Source organism: Epinephelus lanceolatus, chromosome 8 (assembly GCF_041903045.1).
Source record: "Epinephelus lanceolatus isolate andai-2023 chromosome 8, ASM4190304v1, whole genome shotgun sequence".
In the NCBI taxonomy this organism is placed as follows: domain Eukaryota; kingdom Metazoa; phylum Chordata; class Actinopteri; order Perciformes; family Serranidae; genus Epinephelus; species Epinephelus lanceolatus.
The window spans coordinates 27,348,970-27,367,742 of NC_135741.1; the positions used below are offsets into that span (position 1 = coordinate 27,348,970).

Sequence of the window (18,773 nt, forward strand, 5' to 3'; positions counted from 1 at the left end):
CTCTCCTCAGCTTTGTGGAAAATGCTTTTGACAGTCTTGAAGCATCTTGGTTGTCGAAGGGCGGGGGAGATGAGGAACTTGGGTGGCTTTAAGACGGACATTTCAATGAGGCGTGTTTGGCCCGGCTTAGCACCTCTGACACTGTTGTGTGCGTGCACACACACCAACATGCTTAATTGCCTCTGTAACATATTCAGACTCCGTTTGGCCACTGTACCAGCACTTCTCAGCCTCTGTTGTCTGCAGGTAGCCTAAACGAGCAGAAGCAGATTACAGCCATGACAAAGCCTGTTACAGCTACTTAACCACTGACAAATAAGATCGGCCAATCCTGCACAAATAGAAATGGAACTTATTGTCCCTTTTAGTTTTGAAAAATAATAACATCTTAATCATATTTAAAGTAAAGGACGATTTCACAATATTTTTCCGTTGGTGTTTCAACCTCTTATTTTATGGTCATAACTGGACGACTGTGATATTGTTAAAAATATCAACCACCTGTGCAATTTGTGCTCAGATAATAACCAGTCATAAAATAGCCCCGCTAATGTCCTGCGACATCTATATGGCTTTTAGCTGTATGGGGTCCATATTAAAGGGCGGCGGGGTTTCCCATGATGCCACAGTGGGTGAGATGCCACTTCCTCTTAAAGCTTCTCCAGTGCTTTTTGGTGTTTGGGACATAGGGTCTCAGTGTGGCCCTCAGTACCCCCTGAAGAGACAGTTAATTAAGGCCTGGGCCCAGACAACGCTGCTGGGACTCACCCACCACACCATCGTCTGCCCCTGTTGCCACCACTCCCCTCCTCAACTCTGCAGCCGCTGGGGCCTGTGGGAAAGCAGAGCGCCAGGGCTGCAACACCATCGGGGCCCCTAACGGGATTAGGAGTCCTCTGAAAATTGGACCTCAGCTCCAAAAGCCTCTCACCCACCTTCATCTGCCCAAAGGATCCCCCTCAATTCACCCCCAGCCCTGTCCCCTCCTACTCCCCCCCCTCTATAAGACGGCTCCACCCGAGCTCCGTTTTATCAATTAATGTAATAAAAGGTGGAACAAAGAGCTTTCTTTTCCCCCGCTCTGTAATTAGAGGGGGAGATCTCCTGAGGACTGGCCTTCCTTGGGCCCGAAAAACATGATTCTCACCCCCCCCCCATTTACTCTGCCGCCGCCACTCAGGCGGAACATGGCGCCTCGATATATAAGGGTGATAATGTAAATGTAGTGTAGTTTGCCAGGCAAACCCGGCGCAGCCTATTTTGCAGTAGCTTTATCTAAGTGTGAACAAATGAATGTAACATTTGGAAGAGTGATACATTATTAACTCTAATTGATTCCTTTATAACACTATACATTCACTGTCACCTTCGCTTTGGCTCGCACGAGTACATGCGCTCTGAATTAGTCTTGTCGCTGTCCCTATTCTAACACGTTACGTGTCACCACACACTGTTAACAAATGTGATAAAACCACCTGAATCGAGAATATCAGGTATGGCGTCTGCCTATGTGTGTTTTTGTCTGTTAAGGTGAGATACAGTAGACTTTACTCTGTGTGTGTGTGTGTACGTGTGTGCGTGTTACGCCGTCTCTCTTGTGCTTAACTGTGTCTACACGGGTGTGAAAGTAAAAGAGAGAGACAGAGCGCTCGCTTTCACAGCCACTGGAGCTTTCGATAGGAATTAGTTTTACAACATATGCAAATGTTCCCCCTTGAAAAAAAAGGGGGTCTTTAAGTGACAGGTTGATATGTGATTAAACGACAATTAGAGTGCTGAAAATAAGTGTCGGCAGTAGGTCAAGCACTGGGCGGCTCAGCTAAAAGGTAGCAGACTATTGAGGAGAAAACATTCCCAGGCAGAGGCCAGGAACAGGACCCAAAACAAATTAGAGAGGTGAAGGGGGGACAAGGTTGGCACTGTGTTCCAATAAACCCACAACAAAAACAAGTTCTGTGTTTTGCCTGGATGACAAAAGACAGACAATTCATGATTAGAGAAGGATTCTGTTTTCACTAAGCCGGTGTTGGACATAAATACAAATCCCTGAATCCTAACAGTGGCAGTGACTGTACGGACTCAAAGTGCCTTAGCGTCATACTTGACTGACATATTTTACCTCAAGGGACTTAAATAAATGGACTTTGACAGTGATAGTGATGCCCTGCTTGCCCCGAGTTTAACCTTTAGTGCCCCCAGCCCAGATTAAAACCAGTTGTCTGCCCTCGTGTAGGCTGCACCCCTCTCCTCTGCTGCCCTTTAAGTTAAAAGTACAGAGACATGAGGGTCTTTCTCTCTTGCTGTCTTTCTCTAACAAACACATACACACTCACACACATACACACACACAAACATACAGGCAGAGACATAAAAGGGCTCACGCTTATTCTGGCAACAGATGGCCCTGTCCCTATAATCCCCTTTGATGCTGCGGTGGGCAGTGGCTCCTGAACATCTCTGAAGCCAAAGCCCCAACAAAACTTGAGCTACTTTTCCTTTAACTGACCCCAATTGCCAAGGAGCTGTCAGCTGTCAGACCTGGTTAAGAGCGTCTTTACTGGGGAGACTGAAGGGCACAGGTTTCTCTCTCTCTGTCTCTCTCTCTCTCTCTCTCTCTCTCTCTCTCTCTTTCCCTCCTCTTTCAGCTTCTTGTTTGTTTTCTGTCACAGACAGTTCATTCCACCTCTACGGCACGGCTGTGAAAGCAGGTTGACCGTGGTACTCTGACTCGTAGTATCGACGGCACTTATTCCTCCCTGTTCCTTCCAGAAGGCGAAAGAGTGAACCTCCCCGAGCTCTAATATTGGAGCCACAGATGGCAGGAGGTGGGCTAAGAGGCTTAGATTTCATCGAAGCGCTCACCTTAATTATTGTCAATTGTAAGAAAATAGGGTCTTCTCACTGCTTGTGTAACCTATATACTATATATACATACACAATTAAATTGAAAGCACCGCGCTGCATTACTTCATTTCCAGAAATAGAACTTTTTCGAGTGATTTACAGTAGATATTTTATCTTTTTTTGGTTGTCCTCTGAGGCTTCTACGTAAGCTCTCTTCAGTTAAGAGCTGGCCTGTTGATGCTGATGAAATAAATCTGCTATCTTTAAAGAAAGTGGTTCAGTCTGTGATAAGATAAAATCCCCATGATAGTAATGAGCTCACTAATGGAGTTTTAAAAAGAATTTAACAAGTACCCTTAACCCCTCTTTCACATTAGTAAAAAGTGACTGTGGTTTAATTCTCAACACTGATATTAATTCTGGCATTTTACACATTTTGCAGAAGAACAAGCGTTTTTTGAAGTCGAGAGATCCTCTTTTATTCCTATAGTCTCTGATTGTGAAGGCACGGAGTTTTGTTAAACACTCCTGATTAAATTGAAGATCACTCACCCCAATGTTTGAGTCAACCAGCACTACGGAGCACTTTGCTTTCTTATTAATTTTGCACTGTAAATAGAATCAAATGTGAACTGGTGTCTTAACCTTTGTCTTAAATCATTTCCTTCTCCTAATGCAGGGAGCTCCGTTCTCGGGCCTCTAATTGGAGGACAGCAGTTAAATGTCTCCTCGGGTGCAGAGGCGACTGATTGCAGCAGTTTCTTCTGTTTCATTTGGAAAGCACCAGATTTGAACACAAATGGGGGAAAACCCAAATTAGCGCTAGCTGGCTTTGTGATTTCAGAGAAGCCTTCTGTACTGTTCGATTATGTATTATCATCTGAGAGCTTTGGGGGATAATCATCACTGAGATTTGCTCACGTTTCCAGCAGGTCTGCTGAGATGCATGTACGTAGCTAATGGGATTGGGCTTTTTTTTCTATCCCTCTCCTGTGGTGTTATGGAGCTGGCAGCTGAACTTGAACGGATGCGCATGGTGCTGAGTCGTGCACAAGACTATTTCAAGACTGAAATGCGATTGTTTTAATACTTTAATCCACCTGTCCTTGGCATTCAGGATGTTGCAGAAGTCGCCTAATTATTTCAGTGCCCTCTATCCTTCCTGGTTGAAACACAGCAGAGACAGCAGCACCCTTCTGTTGTACACACAGTCCATCCCAAAGGTATTTCTCCTTTGAATTGATTTTAATGGAAATAAATCAAAATGTCTACAAAGTATGGAAACATACAACTTTTGAATCTTACTCAAAAAATGTATAGCCTAATTGAAATTTTAAAAATGCATGTATGCAAAGAGGATCTGAAATACCCCAAATCACTTTAAACAACCAGAATTCTCGGAATTGTCCCAGGTTCCAGCCACGATCGTAGGCAAACACAAATATTTTCTTTTAATTAAAAAGGCCTCATCTCGCTGTATCCTCCCCCAAGCCTGCTGCCAGGACTCAACAGCCCCCCCCCCCCCCCCCCCCCCCCGTGTGCACACACACATACTCACAGATCCACACATACACACTCTTGTGATGCCTTTATTCAAATCCATTCACTCTCACAGTCTCATACATTCAGCCAAATTTGAGAAAAGTGATTACTTTAATTGTGTCCCGGGCCGTGGATTCCTCTTGACTAGCTGCTAATCTGTCAGAGCCTGGTTGTCAATTGAGAACCAGGGATACCAGCAGTGACGGCTGCCCAGTTCACTGATAGCCCCCTGAGGGACAGTTAACCCTCAAACACCCCCCTCCCACATACAAACACCTCCAAAAAAAAAAAAAAAAAAAAATCCACACACCCTCTCGTGCAGTCCCGCTCCCCACTTCCACCCCTCCCCCAGACTGGTCCAGCCTACCAGAACCTGTGGTGGCACTAAAAGGTTGGGAGGGGGGGGGTTGAAGGACTGGTGGTCTATGTATGTGTGCTGGTTTGGGACAGTATGTGGGGGTTTGTGTTTGTGTATATACGTGTGGTTTGGCGAGGGGTGGCGGCTTGATAGTAATGCATGTTGATGGTTTCAGAGATAGTTCATTTCAGAAACAGGGGCCTCATTAACCGTAGTCTTCATCAGGCCGGCGAGCAGTGGGCACATTAGGGGTCCACAGGAAGTTAGAGTACAGCAGGAGAGTGCATTAGGGAGGCCTGGGGAGACACACTCCCTCTCTTCTCCTCAGTTCCACTTCCACCTCCAGAGCTTTTCTATATCTTAATGTACCTTTCAGAGGAATTCGGATAGAGGTCAATAATTATGCTCTTTAAATTATTCAGTCGAGGTCCTCTGTAATTGTGCTTTTTAGAGCTCGGACATTGACAACATGGTTTACTGCACCACGTTTGGGGCACGGCCTGACCGGATGAATCAGTAAGAGAAAGAGCATGTGAGTGTGTTTCACTGCTCTCATCACCAACTCGTAACTGATGTCGGAGTGATCCTCATTTCTGAAATCTCAATACGCGTCAACATCAAATGAACACATTAACTTCCTTGCTGAGCAAAGTTGTCAGCACATCAAGTTTGGATCTCTGTTAAACAGGCGTCAGCACTGAGTTGTGTGTGCCGGGCATGTTGGTGTCAGAGACTACCAGCCACCGTGTGGGAATGTTTAGTTTGGGACACAACCGTGTTATTTTTGTTACATCGAGGAGAGGAAAGCGCAAACTGCTAGGGTTAGCAGAAAAAATCACCAAACTTTCTCTACAAAGCCAGCCCCGGCAACGTTTGACTGCACATGATAACATCATCCGTCCACACAACAAGTCCTCTTTCAGCCACAGATTATTAACACATCGCTGAAAGCGGCAGAGAGCGATTCACTGTTGTCACAGGGTCTAATATTTATATTTATCTAGTTGGGAGAGGCATTGACAAACATGTCACACACCTGCAGTTTTGTAGTACGTGCTACTGCAGTTTGGTGTCAAAGAAAGAGCCTGTACAGTAGAGTTTTGTTGGGGCGAGAGGAAGACTGTAATTACTGTCTGACGATTCATCTAGTCACTGCATAAAATAGTGTTTATCCAGTCGCCCGTGTTTCTGTCGTGGCTGAGGGAGGGGTGGGTCATGTTTTGCACAACTGAGACAGCTAGGGCAATCAGGAGAAGAATCGTGACTCCAAAACATTCAGCCTTTCTTTCTTTTCCCTCTCTTCCTCTCTTTGTCTCTCTCTTTCTCTCCCTCTCTCACTTGGGTTGAGAACTGGTGCCTTAGAAAATGAGATCTCTCTTTCTCCCCCCTTTGACACACCCACACACAAATAAACATAAAAAGCTAATTTGTTAGCGCCCTCATTTCAGAGGCCTGAGCAGGAGAATATTGTTGGGGGAAAAGTAATGCTTTGTCAAATGTTGACATGTGTTGCAAACATGGGGCCTTCAGCAGCAGCAACAGCAGCAGCGTTTCGTAGAGTGGCTGAGGCACATTGTCGGCACATGAAGAGAGGATGCTTTGAAACAAGATTAGCCTCCAAATGGCCCTGCCTGCCCCCCCCTCATCCATACCCCTATGCATAATGCGTGTGTGCGCCTGCACTAAGATGCTAAATGATCAGATCCACTGAAATATTTGTGGGCCTGTTTTCTCACAGAATGAGTCTGGGTGTCATGTGCTGTATATCACTGTACAGCTGAAGGTGTGTGTACACATTTGTCCTGCTGCAAGGCCCCATTGTCTGGCACATGGTTTGGCTTGGTTTCGTGGGCCAGAAAGCACACGTCCCTGTCACTAAGGCTGCCTCCCCTTGGCTTTGGGTCAGGGTGACACTGGGCAGGGGGAGGAAAAAAAAATCCATCTCCCCACACCCTGCCCCCACAAAAATGAATCAAAATTGGAAAACAACATGCAAGGTCCGCCTAATACAGGAACACTTGCAATATGCTGATGTTTTCTTTTGCACACTGTGTTTGCTAAATTGCCTTTGACTGCGTGCATCAGTAATGAAACTTTATGTCCTTGTGGAGAGGGCAGCAAGTCCGTTCCAGTTAGGACCGGGACGATCTCTCCTGTCTGGCTTTTGTAAGACTTTTTTTTCCCTAATACACGTCCTTATGAATAAATGAAGCCCATGAAGTCATTTTTTCCATATTTGTGTAAATTGCTTTAAAAGCATTTTATCATGTCATAAAAAAGCGCAATTGATCTGCTGGGCTTAGCCCATTGGACAGCTGTGTGTTTTGTTAATGGCCACTTTGCTCCAAGCAGCTTATTAAAAAATTTATATATAAATGCTAAAATTGCATAAATTATTTAGATACAGTAAGCATTTTTTTGTTTTGGTCAGGCAGGGAGGGGCTGTTATCAGTATGGAAATTTACCATAGTATATTATCTGCTGAAATATAGTAATATATCTGCCCAGACACATATGTGTCCTCCTCACTGCACCCCCATACATGCAGAGGCGCTGGAAAAAAAAGTATATATTTTTTGATGACTTCGTTTCAGCAACCACGGAATGTCACCCATATCCTGGTTGATTGTACTTTCGAGTTTTATGATGTTTTTCCATTGATTTGTTTCCCCGGCGCAGCTGCCGACCTCTATTGAGGGACGAACGTAATCAGCGCTGACGCAAATTAGATGGTTATTCGTTCCGAAAATTGACAGAAAAACAATAAAAAAGATGAAATGCTCCCAAATCAATAGATATAATGAAATTCAAATAATCCGAGAGATGAGGTCTCCATGGCAACTGATAATGTGGAAAAGAAAACAATTTAATAAAGGACAGACACGCTTTGAAAACAGATTGGGGAGGGGGGTGGCTGTAAAGCGGGGAGAGGAGAGGAGAGCAGAGCAGAGGAGAGAGGAGGTGGGGAGATGGAGGGATAGAGAGAGGGAGGGAGGGAGGGTGGTGGAGGGGTGTTTGTGGCTGTAGTGGTTGCTCTATAGCTTGTTTCCCCCGGCGTGTGAAGGATCTGTGTCTGTCCCAAGGACACCGGAATAATTAGAAAAGCTTTCAGGCCAGAAAGTGCAGATTCAGGTTTTAATACACAAAATTATTTCAGGGGCAGTGAATCGGAAAACCATTTGTTGGTGACCTTCCTGAGAGGCCTCCCCCTCCCCGGTACAGGGCAAGATGGAGGCTATGTGGCAGCACTGCCTGAGTTATGGCATATTTGTGTTTTTATAGAGGCAGGGGGAATGGAGTTGGGGAAGTTGGGAGGGGGATGTGGGGGTAAATGTGTGTGTGTATGCTTGTGTTTCTGTGTGCGTGCATGCGTGCATGAGTTTGGGGGTGGGTGGGTCATAGGGAGACCTTCGCGTTGTGTGTGTGTGTGTGTGTGTGTGTGTGTGTGTGTGCGGGTCTGGCAGGAGTTTAGGAAGAGGGAGGGAGAGCAAAGACGAGAAGGGAGAAAGTGAGGCAGTGAGAGAAAGGGGGAAGTTGCAGATCCGGCTGTATTTACAGATCAGTTGTCAAAAGGAGCCATTTAAGGGGAATGCGCCCGTTCCTGCGCAGTGACAGGCGAGGTGCCTGTTTAAAAAGCAAAAGACAACTATGAACCTGAGAGGGAGATAGTCAAACACAGGCTTTTTCTGTTGAAGACAGACAGAGCAGGGGGTGGCGAGGGAAGCGAGTGGGTGTTAAGTGACTTCATTTGTAGTCTATTTAAGGTATGTTTTACTTGTCCTTGTGCTGCTCCTCCAACATCTAATACAGGGGCTGCGTTCTAGTTAGCACAGCAAGGGAATAATGATTGAGTGCATCGTTCTTATTTCCTGTAAATACAAATGACTTTCCTTCATCTACCTAAAAACCTGTATTTGATTTCAGTCTTGCTGTCAAGGGAGATTTGCTACTGATGCAAACAGTGATAAGAGTCAACCAAAAGCACAGCTCTGTTTCCCTCATTAGCTTATCACGACTTTAAGTATGTACACTTTCTGGTGGCTTTATTCAACATCCGTGTCCTGTTCTTTTAACATCCTATTTTCTTTATTACTCTTTGTCAACGTTTTGAAGGCAGTCTGGTTGGGCGTTGTAGCCTTGTCTGTCAAGTAGTGACTACCATTTTTGTGTCATTAGAAGGCTTTGTTTGACTCAAATAAAGGTGATCCACCCTCTGTTCAAATGATACAAACAGCAGGTCCGGGATATCACGTCTTGAGTGTAGATACCCTTATCCTGTTCCAGCAGCAATAAATGGAAAAACAAGTCCTCACGCAAAGCCCGGTCTGATAATTGCTGATATTTTAATAGCACAGGATCCTGATCAGGATCACTGCTTTCCTGCAATATAAACTGTCATAAAGGTTGAGCAATACTTGATAAAAATGTGGGATCAAGTTCCATCTTACTCCTCTCTCTTGGCTGGAATAAGTTTGTTGCTCATTACACAATTGAGGTGTACAAAGTGTATTCTTTTATCTACTCTCTTTAGGTTTTAAACAATGATTTTTTAAAGCATTTTCCTCCCTCAGTTCAGTTGTTAACACGCTGCATCACACAGAAAATAATTACAGGCTTATAGAGCCTCTGATAGATCTTCTTTCTTTTACCCAGGGGAGTCTGCCCTTATTCAAAGGCAAACAGAGATCTGACATTCTTCAGCAGGACAGCTAATATTCTCCAGTATTGATATTGCAATGTGAAAAGTGCCCCACAAGTAGGAGAGAAACTAGAAATTCCCCACTGTACACTAGCTAAGAGCCTTCAAATCTAACATGCCAGTGTCAATGAAGACTGTTTTCTTTTTTTAAATGAAAAAAAACCCCCCGGATAGAATAGAGACTTGAAATACGAGAGCCGATCGGCATCCGCTGTGTGTTTGTGTATGAATGTGTGTTTGTGTGTGTGCATGCACATGCACACTGACACTCACATAGGGCACAAAGCACATGTTATCACTGTCAACAGCAGCAGTAGCAAACAGCGGCAGTTGTTCAGTGTGTGTGTGGGTGTCTGTGCTATGTATGAGTGAAAGTGTGTATGCTTGTGCATGCCCACAATCTTTCTCTCTTGCTGTCTCCCGCTTTGGCTGCTGGCTCTGAGAGACCCAGTGTAAGTCAATCTGTGTGTTCATATGCCCGTGAGTGTGTGTGTGTGTGTGTGTGTGTGTGAGCCACTACTGTACTACACTTCAGGGGCCAGGAGCCAGGACCGAGCCTAGCCGAACAGTGCTGAACAGGGCTGGAAAGGGCCGAGGGCCAGCTCCCTGTGCACACCACCCACTTCACACCTGTCGCTCTCTCGCTCTATCGCTCTCTGTCTCTCTCTCTCACACACACGCGCGCGCACACACACACACACACGCACACAAAAACACACGCATACAGCCGTGTTGCTCGGCACAGGGCTCTCATTGTAGCAGTGACAGGAGGGCGCCCGATAAGTGGCTCTCTCTTCCTGGGGCCTGTATGTGTGTGTGTGTGTGTGTTTTGTTCCCCCATGTGGCTGTGGGGTGGAGAAGGGCGATGAAGGACCCCTACTGGTAAAGTGGGTAAACTCGCACAGCCTCGACATCTGTGCTCGTAGAAGGAGGGAGGGGGGGAGGGAGTGGAGAGAGGGGGAGGGTAAGGAGGGAGGAGAGATAGACAGTGAGAGAGGAGGACAGAGTGGGAAAGAGGAAAGGAGTGAGAAGGAGAGAGGGAGGGAGAGAGAGACAGAAGGAGAGGGGGAGAGAAAGAGAGAGAGAGAGAGAGAGAGAGAGGGAGAGCAGAGCCTTGGCAGAGAGCAGTTGAGGAGAAAATGCCTTGCTTTGTGGAGAGAATTCTTCCAGGGCAGGAGGGAGAGGTGAGACAGAGCGCAGAGGGCGGTCTGCTGCCAGGTAAGACTTACACACACCTTCCTCTCCCTCTCTCTCTCTCTCTCCCCCCTCACACACCCACCCACCCACACACACACACACACACACACACACAGGAGTTGAGTGCTACCTCGAGGTGAACGGGTCTGCTACTAGTTGCAGTTGGCATGAGTCAGGCACGCATGTGTAGTGATGTGGTGGGTGGTGTCAAAGTGTGTGTGTGAGAAAGAGAGGGAGCCTGAGTATAAGTGAAGAAATGGAGCAGGTGTAGTGTTTGCCCTTTTTTTATTTTGCAGTTTTTAACTACATATGCACATGTGCGCCTATAGTGCACTGGATGTCAGTGATGTGTTCAAGTACTTTTAATGGTGTGTTGCTTCCTCAAAAGTTTTGTTGTTGACTTTTTGTACCATATCGTACAGCACTCCACACTTCCACTTTTCTATGTTTTACAGTTACATTTATGATGTTCAGTGCTGGAAAGTACTTTTATTCAAACAATGTACAGTTTTGAGGTGCTTTTACTGTCTATATTATTCTACTTTATATTGTCACTTAACTACACCTCAGAGGGAAATATTTAGTTTTTGTTCCACGATATTTATCTGACGTTTATGTAACTAACCTTACCTACGTACTTAGATTAATATATTACATATAAATATGATCATCTTATAAAATCGATGTATTGTTATAGATTAAGCTACACAACAGTATATACAGTAGTTTTAAATTAGCTTCACCTCAAGCAGCAACTAAACACTTAAATGCTGCTTGCATGTTAATAAGAAATTATCTATCTATCTATCTATCTATCTATCTGAACTCACCCATATGTAGTAAGTATTTTTACTTTTAATTACTTTTTTGTACTTAAATACTTTGAAGTACTGATTTTTTCTTCTGAATGCAGGACTTTCACTTGTAATTGACTGTTATACATTTTGGTGCTCCTTCTTTTGCTTAGGTAAGGGAAATAAATACTTTGTCCACCACTAATTGCACATTACTTTACTTTATTTCAAATACTTGAGGTGGCTAAAGCGGTCAAAGGCTACACAAATACACTTAATTTGACTTTAACCGGAACAAATTATGATCTAAATGCGCAGTTCTGCAGGCTAAAAATAGAGATTATTAAAAAGCACCTAAAGTCCCACCGCCTGTGATGTCAAGTGCAGATGTTTTCGGCTCTGACATGAGGTAATTTGCGGCGTTGGTCGAGATTGATTCGGCTGTTTCGATACAGATGTTGTGATGGAGAGGTTTGTCATCGGAGGGATTTTCCACTCTGCTGATGTAAACAGTGTCTGTTGAAGAATGGCTAGAGTCCTTTTCTCTCTCGTGGAGACACGGTTCTGAGAGGAATAATCCTCCTCGTGTACAATTAGATTTTCTCCTTTTGGTTAAATAAATACTGTGTCTGTGAACATAAACACAGATTTACATGCGGCCCTGTGGGTGTCTGTCTCTCAAACAGCCTCCTGCCACAGCCTGGGCCTGATATTTCTTGTCGAGGCCCACAGCATTAGAAAAAAAAAGGAAAAGAAAAGAAAGACGAGGCAGAAGTTGGCCGGCTCTAACTTCACGCTTGCTGTTTATTTGTTTTTATAACAAATGGAACCAGCTTCCCGAGTGAAAGGTGAAGTCAGAATTGAATTTGGCTAGCGTTACCGTGGCGATCTGGCAACCGCTCCCGTGTCCCATAGGACTGCTCTGGTTGCTGTGTGCCGGGCACGTGTGTTTGTTATTTAACTGGTGTGTGTGTGTGTGTGTATGCTACTGCTCTACGTGCATACTGTATTGTGTGAGTGTGTGTGTGTTTGAGTAGTGGGTGGTGGTAGCAGCATTCACAAGAGAGACATTTTACTAAGCAGACATTTCCCCCTCTGTTTTCACTCTGACCTGGTAGGAGATTGATGACTGAATTGTGGAGTACATGTTAACAGTAACTGGTGATTTATGAAGATACTTAGGGTAAGTGAGGCCGCACAGGCTGGAGGGAAGAAAAAGATATAGCCTTTTAAGTTAATGCAAAAATATAGCCTTTTTAAGTAATAATTGTTATTACCACTGCTGGGTTTGGAGAGAGGTCTGAGTTAGAGTTGGATGTGCACAAAGTGCAATGTGAAGCTTTTTCTTTTCCATTGGCCATGTGCCTTACTTTGTTTCTGCCCTTTTAAGTTTGACTTCATTCAACATTGCAAGTTTTCTGTAATGAAAAAAGAATTTTAAGAAAATATATCTACATAAATAGATAGATATTTAGATTAATTTATGTAGTTAAATTCAAATATTTGAATTGAAAGCAACTTTTTCCTGGGTAAACCACAGTGGAAAACTTTTCTTGGATGAACCCTTGCACTGCAACAAGTGCACTGTGTGTTTTGGCAGCCCCCCTTAGCCAAAGATCCCTCAGAAAATCCGCATGCAATTTTAGAAGAATCAGATTCTTTCCCTTTCCCTTTGGCTCGTGAACTCCCTTGATATTATGCACACGGAGAATCCTCCTCTCTATTCAAATATGAGATTCAATCCACTTGGATGTGATCTATAGCATTTTTAAGGAATAAAGCAATTTTAGGGAATACGGAATAGTGCTTCCCCTGGAAGAGGGATGGCTTTCATTTTTTTTCAAGGCACCTCTTAGACTGAGTGAAATGTTTCCCCTGTTCGCTCAGGGACGACTTTATTTCTTACCAGGGATTTAACACTCACTCAGTCCCCTCATAAATACAGCGTCCCTCAGCCCTTCGCTAGCCATAACTCATGCACTAACTCTCTAGCTAACTAAACTCATATAGCAGAGCCAACACTTGTTTGTCTTTTACCTCAGTCTTTCTCTCTCACTCTTCCTCTCTGTCTCTTTTCCTCCTCTCAGCTGATTTATACTTGACAGAATCTCCTCTGACTACCGTCTCACCAGGCTCCTGTGCTGATCTCCTTGGCCCACTCGTGGAGTGGGTTTTAGAAGAAATGTGCATTTGAATATGAGCCAGCCTAATCTCCTTGAGGCTATTTAGAGTGAGCCTAATGCTCCAAGAATGAGCGAGAACAACACCGGAGAAAATGCGGACGTCCCTCTCGGCGTGTCACAACACAACTCAGGTCTCCGAAGAACGAAGCAAGTCTTTGATTTGCTGATGAAAATCTTTCTGTAAGGCAAAGGACATAAAATTCCTGCTTTCAAGGCACCTGTTGAAGTCTCCTTAGAAAAGCCTTTGTGTGTGGTTCCTTTTTGTATTTCTGCCTTTATGGCACCTACCTGTGGAATTTCTTTACTTTTTAGCATCTCAATGGTACAATAAATAACAGCTGATAAACTTTCAAGCCACTTCACTTCAGCAGATGAAAGTGCTCAGGTGGGACTTTACAGTATGGCAGAAGCCTTTACTGATCTGGTGCCGATTGGCATTTTGGGAGGAGACAGTATTTCTGGCGTGGTTCCCGCATTGGTTGTTAACAGCCTGCTGGTACCTTCTGTTCTCTCAGCTCCTCAAGCATCTGAAGACCCTCTGAAGTCAAAATCGCCCATTTTGATGTCTCATGGCAGCACCCGACGTTTTGTTGTATTTGCGTCTGAAAACAGAGGCCCTGCTTGGAGGAATTACCCTCAGCACTCGTTGGTGTCGGATGGGGGAGGAGGGTATCATTCCTCTTTTTTTACCCCCATCTCCCCGCTCTCCTTGCTGTCCTTCCTTTCTTTTTGATCTCACCATCAAATCTTCCCTGGTTTTTATGAGTGACGTTTACCCGAGAGCGGCTTGGGAAATGGTTGGCTGAAGAAGACGTTTGAGAAAATGCGCCTGAGCAAGCTATCACCTTTGATGAAGCCATAGTTCCAGTGGGAGAGGAAGAAGAAAGCCAAAGAGTAAGAGCATTGTTGGTAATGAAAAATGCCATGCAAGGGGGAGCATCCCTCTGATCCCAGCCTGTTAAACCAACAATATATAGTACAACAGATACTGCAGTTGTACATCAAGCGTCTCTCTGTTGTTGTACCACAATGAGTGTTTGACCCAGAGGACTGATCTGAATCTGGGGTACCACACTGCGCCTTTATTACTCATCAGCTGGGCACCAAGTAATCTCATAATACAGCGCTCACACATACACAGCGAGTCACGCTGGTGCTGCCATCAACTCTGGCATACCTTCAGCTGTGTCACCAGTTGGCAAAAGGCTGGCAAGTTACTTGTAAGCACTGCAAAAAGAGAACGAAATAATGGGGAAGTGGAGGGTAGTTGGAGGCACAGAGAGCAAGAAATGTTAGCTTTAGTAATTACTACCTCCATAGAGAAGCAGTGGAGAGGACAGTGAGGCAAGCGAGCGCACGAAGGAGGCCCCGTGTGCAGATAATGAAGGGGTATCATTGTAGCTCTGACAGCGTTAATCTTAGAGTGCTCCACAGTGTGTGTGTGTGTGTGTGTGTGTATCCATATCCCTATCTGGTTGTGTGTATGCTCTGTGCAGCATATGTATGCTGCTGGGGTGTATGGAGGTTGTGGTGCAGTACCATTGACTCTGGCCCTACCAGTAAGACCGGTCCACCTGACAGCATGGTTTATCTGACCATGTTGACAGTTGTCACCTCTCACAGCTTCTTGAAGAATATCCTTAAACTCCGCAGCTCATCCTCACAGAAGCACTGGCATCACCTACCAGTCCCCGAACTTGTCTTCTTTGCAGAGGAGGGAGGAAGAGAAGAGGAGAGTGTAAAAAAAAGGGGAAGAGCAGTCCAACTTTCTTTGTGCATGGCTTTTTATTTTCTTTTTTCCTCTTCCCATTTGAAGTTGTGAGACACTCATTTGAGCCTCATTGCACACCAACACTCAACACACGAGAAAGTGTTATGAATATGTATCAACACAGCATATGGCAGCAGTAGCGCTGGGACTAGGTGTGTCCAGAAGGGTAGAGTGCTGCCGATGCATTATTCTCCATTCAAATTACCACAGTAAGAATGCAGCGGGGAGCTGAGAGGTGTTCACCACCTCTTTAGACGGGGCAGGAGAAGAACTTAGATCATGCGAAACAGCAGGAACGGAAGAGCTGTGATGAGCACAGTAGTAGGCCAGCTGAGTTTCCTTGATTTGGTAGATTTTTTCGGCAGGTTCAAACCCAGCACTCGCTGACACGAGCGTGATTAAAAGTGATATTTCTGACACATTAGGATGCGCACGGGAAGTAACCTCCTCTAAAGCGTTCATTATTAGATGCATGACAGACCTGAATATTTATAAAATAGGTTTTAATAATTAATAGCAGCAATCTGCTCCCGTAATTCATCAGATTTGCACTTCAACAGAGTATCCGTTTTCACTTTAAAATAATAATAAGAGGAATATTAATGTTGGAGAAATGTAAAACGGGCAGCTGGATACAGTGCAAATAGGCGAGCGCTCCATGTTCACTTCTGAAGCTTTCCTTTAACCTGTCACTTTTCAAATAAAATTACATTTTAAGCTGTCAACACTGCACCCTTTGAAAACCTTCAGTTGTTTGTGCTTGACAATTTAGTGAGCAGCTCCTCACAAATGTGGCAAGTCATGAAGATAAAGATGCAGGAAACAAAGTGGGTTTGGCATAGAATGCAAAAGTAGTTGCTGTGGTTTTATCAAAAGCAAATTTATTTGTTTGAGTCAACTTAGCAGCACTTCCTTTTGTATACTGACACCCAAAATAGACAGCACTCTTTTTTCCTGTAAAGCAGCTTTGCTTGTTTCATCTTTTCACAGTCATTTTACTCTTTTTTTTTCTCCCTTATTGTGAGTGTTGTTTTATCACACCTTCAAATTCAGTCACAGCACATTCCTCCGTCTACTGAACTCCCAGAAACAAGAATGTTCCTGTTTTAGGTGAAAACTGCCACGTTTAGTTCCGCCTTCCAGTTCACATTGAACTTTTCGGTAAAGCACATTGTTTTTAGTGCTGTCACTGACGCAGTGGTGTGTTTATCCTCACCGTGGATCAGTTTTTCCTGAGTGTGTAGAAATGTCAGTGTGTGTATTTGACAGTGTGTGTCCCAGAGCAAATGACGTGACCTACAGCCACTAGGCAGAGAGGAGCAGAAGGAGAGCACAGAGCACAATGCCCTGCTGTCTACAACCCTGCAAGCAGGCACACACAACAACAACAACAACACATACTCTTAGTGTTGGTCACAGCCACTTAACATATGTGTTTACAGTGTATTGTGTACATACTCACACTCCCTCAACCGCACGTGGACACACACACGCTTTAAAATGTCATATATCTTGTCAGCGCTATTGTCACTTCCATCCTGCTTATCAGAAAAGTAAAAGATAAACTAAGTTCTGGCAGCAGAGTCACAGCCACAGGGTCTGAAAAATGCAAATCCCACGAAGCAGGAAGACTCATTCTCATCACTTCCTCTCTTAGCCCTACAAAGAAAGTATTTTGATCAAACTTTAATTATGCTTCAGCACAAGAACACAATGAACACTAAAAGCGTAGAATGTGATTTTTAAAAAAAGTGAGCGTCAGATTTTGAGTGAGCCATGGGTCATTTTCGGACAGGTAGAGAACCTGCTCAGGATGACATTTTAACGGGCACCTGTGATTCATTCTAGCGCATATAAAGTCCAAAAGAGGAAAAGTCTGTCAGGCGGAGCAAATGTTTTAATGGGAGCCAGGGATCGATGTTGTCAACGCAGGCATCCTGTCTGGAAATAACATGCTTTTTTGGGGGTTAATGTCACCTCCTTCTTTCTTTTCAAGGAGAGAGAGAAGAGAAAAAGAGCAAAAAGGGAGGAGGGAGAGAGAGAGAGAAGGAGGTGAACGAGATCCGATGCAAACGTTCCAAACCAGCCCGAATTTAGGGAAATTGCTTGAAAAACATTGACTCGCACTCTCATTCACAAGGCCCCCGTATCTGAAAAACAAATTTGAAACATAACCTTGGAAATCAATTAAGAAGTCCCCGGGAGCCTGAGGAAAAAAGAAGAGAAAGGTCCACCCTTCTTTTTCCTCTTTCCCCCCTCCCCATTCGTCTTTTCCTCTCCTCCACTTAACAGGGACTTGGATCTGCCCATCAGAACAGTGCCTTGTGTGAGGAGGGTTTGTCAGCGTGGGCCTTTATTTAATTTTTTTTTTAACGGCAGAGTGCCTTATATGCTGTCAAAATGTCTTAAGAGTCTTATTAAAGAAATGCCACAGCTCATTTCCTTGTAATGCAATTCATATGCTGGTGAAAGGGGGCATGTCTAAAGATCTAAACAGCTTTGCTTTTTAGGCTTCACATTAGGGGTTATCTGTGAGGGCTTGTCATTGATTGACATTATCTGGCCTGACAGGGCCTCATATCAAGGTTAACCTCATGGACAAAAGTGCCACCCGCACGGACACAAAAACATACTCTGTCTCACCCACACTCGTAGTCAAATAAGGCACGCTCTCCTCAACTTCCTGTTGAGAGGGGTTGCTACGTATGTGTGCCGGCTTCATCTGTGTGTGTAAGCCAGGTGGAGATTTCCAGACTTAATTGATAACTAATGGAGCGGCGTGTGCTGAGTTTACCCTGGAGGATTGACACTGTGTGTGTTTGTGTGTGTGTGTGTGTGTCCTGTGGAGAGATAGAGGGGGTAGGTGATAGTAAGAGGATGGGGATGACTTACTCAGCAGTGTAGCTCCGGATTCTGGTAAATTAAATATGGCCCCAAAGATAATGACTTGGAGTGACATACACCAGTCTGGCGGCTCCTGACCTCTTAGGCGAGCAGGCCGCTCACTTGGCTACAGAGGAAAGTGTGTAAGTAGCACTCATATGAGCACAGTACACACACTCACACACATCGCCCCTTCTCCCTCCCAACAAGCCACAAAGGCAAAGAGAGATCCCCGTGACCAAAATACAACTGAAGCAGTTAATCTGTACAGATATTAGCTCAAGGGCCCTTGAGAGGTGCACCGCTGAGCCCCTTCTCCACTGTACTACCCACACTGCCTTGCTGGCGCACCAAGCGCAGCAACCATGAGGGAGGGACACAGGGGTCGTCTGCTCATTTACCATGGCGGTTGGCTTATCAAATTGCACTTGCGGTGTCTTGAAACTGAACATGGGAGCGGAGCTTCAAAACAAAGCTGCAGGAATAAATTTCCCTTGTTTCA

General features: G+C 44.7%; 1 protein-coding gene across 7 annotated transcripts in view; it reads left to right on the forward strand.

Moving 5' to 3' along the window:
* casz1 (castor zinc finger 1) overlaps positions 1–18,773 on the forward strand; it is a 190,944-nt gene that overhangs the window by 128,986 nt on the left and 43,185 nt on the right. For 2 of the 7 annotated variants that reach the window (XM_033629372.2, XM_033629373.2), the window contains exon 1: positions 10,483–10,661. The exons of 3 other annotated variants lie outside the window; for them this stretch is intronic. In XM_033629372.2, coding sequence (XP_033485263.1) covers positions 10,583–10,661 — 79 coding nt within the window. In that variant the 5' untranslated portion in view covers positions 10,483–10,582. Of the gene's footprint in view, positions 1–10,482; positions 10,662–18,773 lie in introns of those variants that run through there. 2 more of the 7 variants (XM_033629375.2, XM_033629376.2) reach the window with 1 other exon arrangement.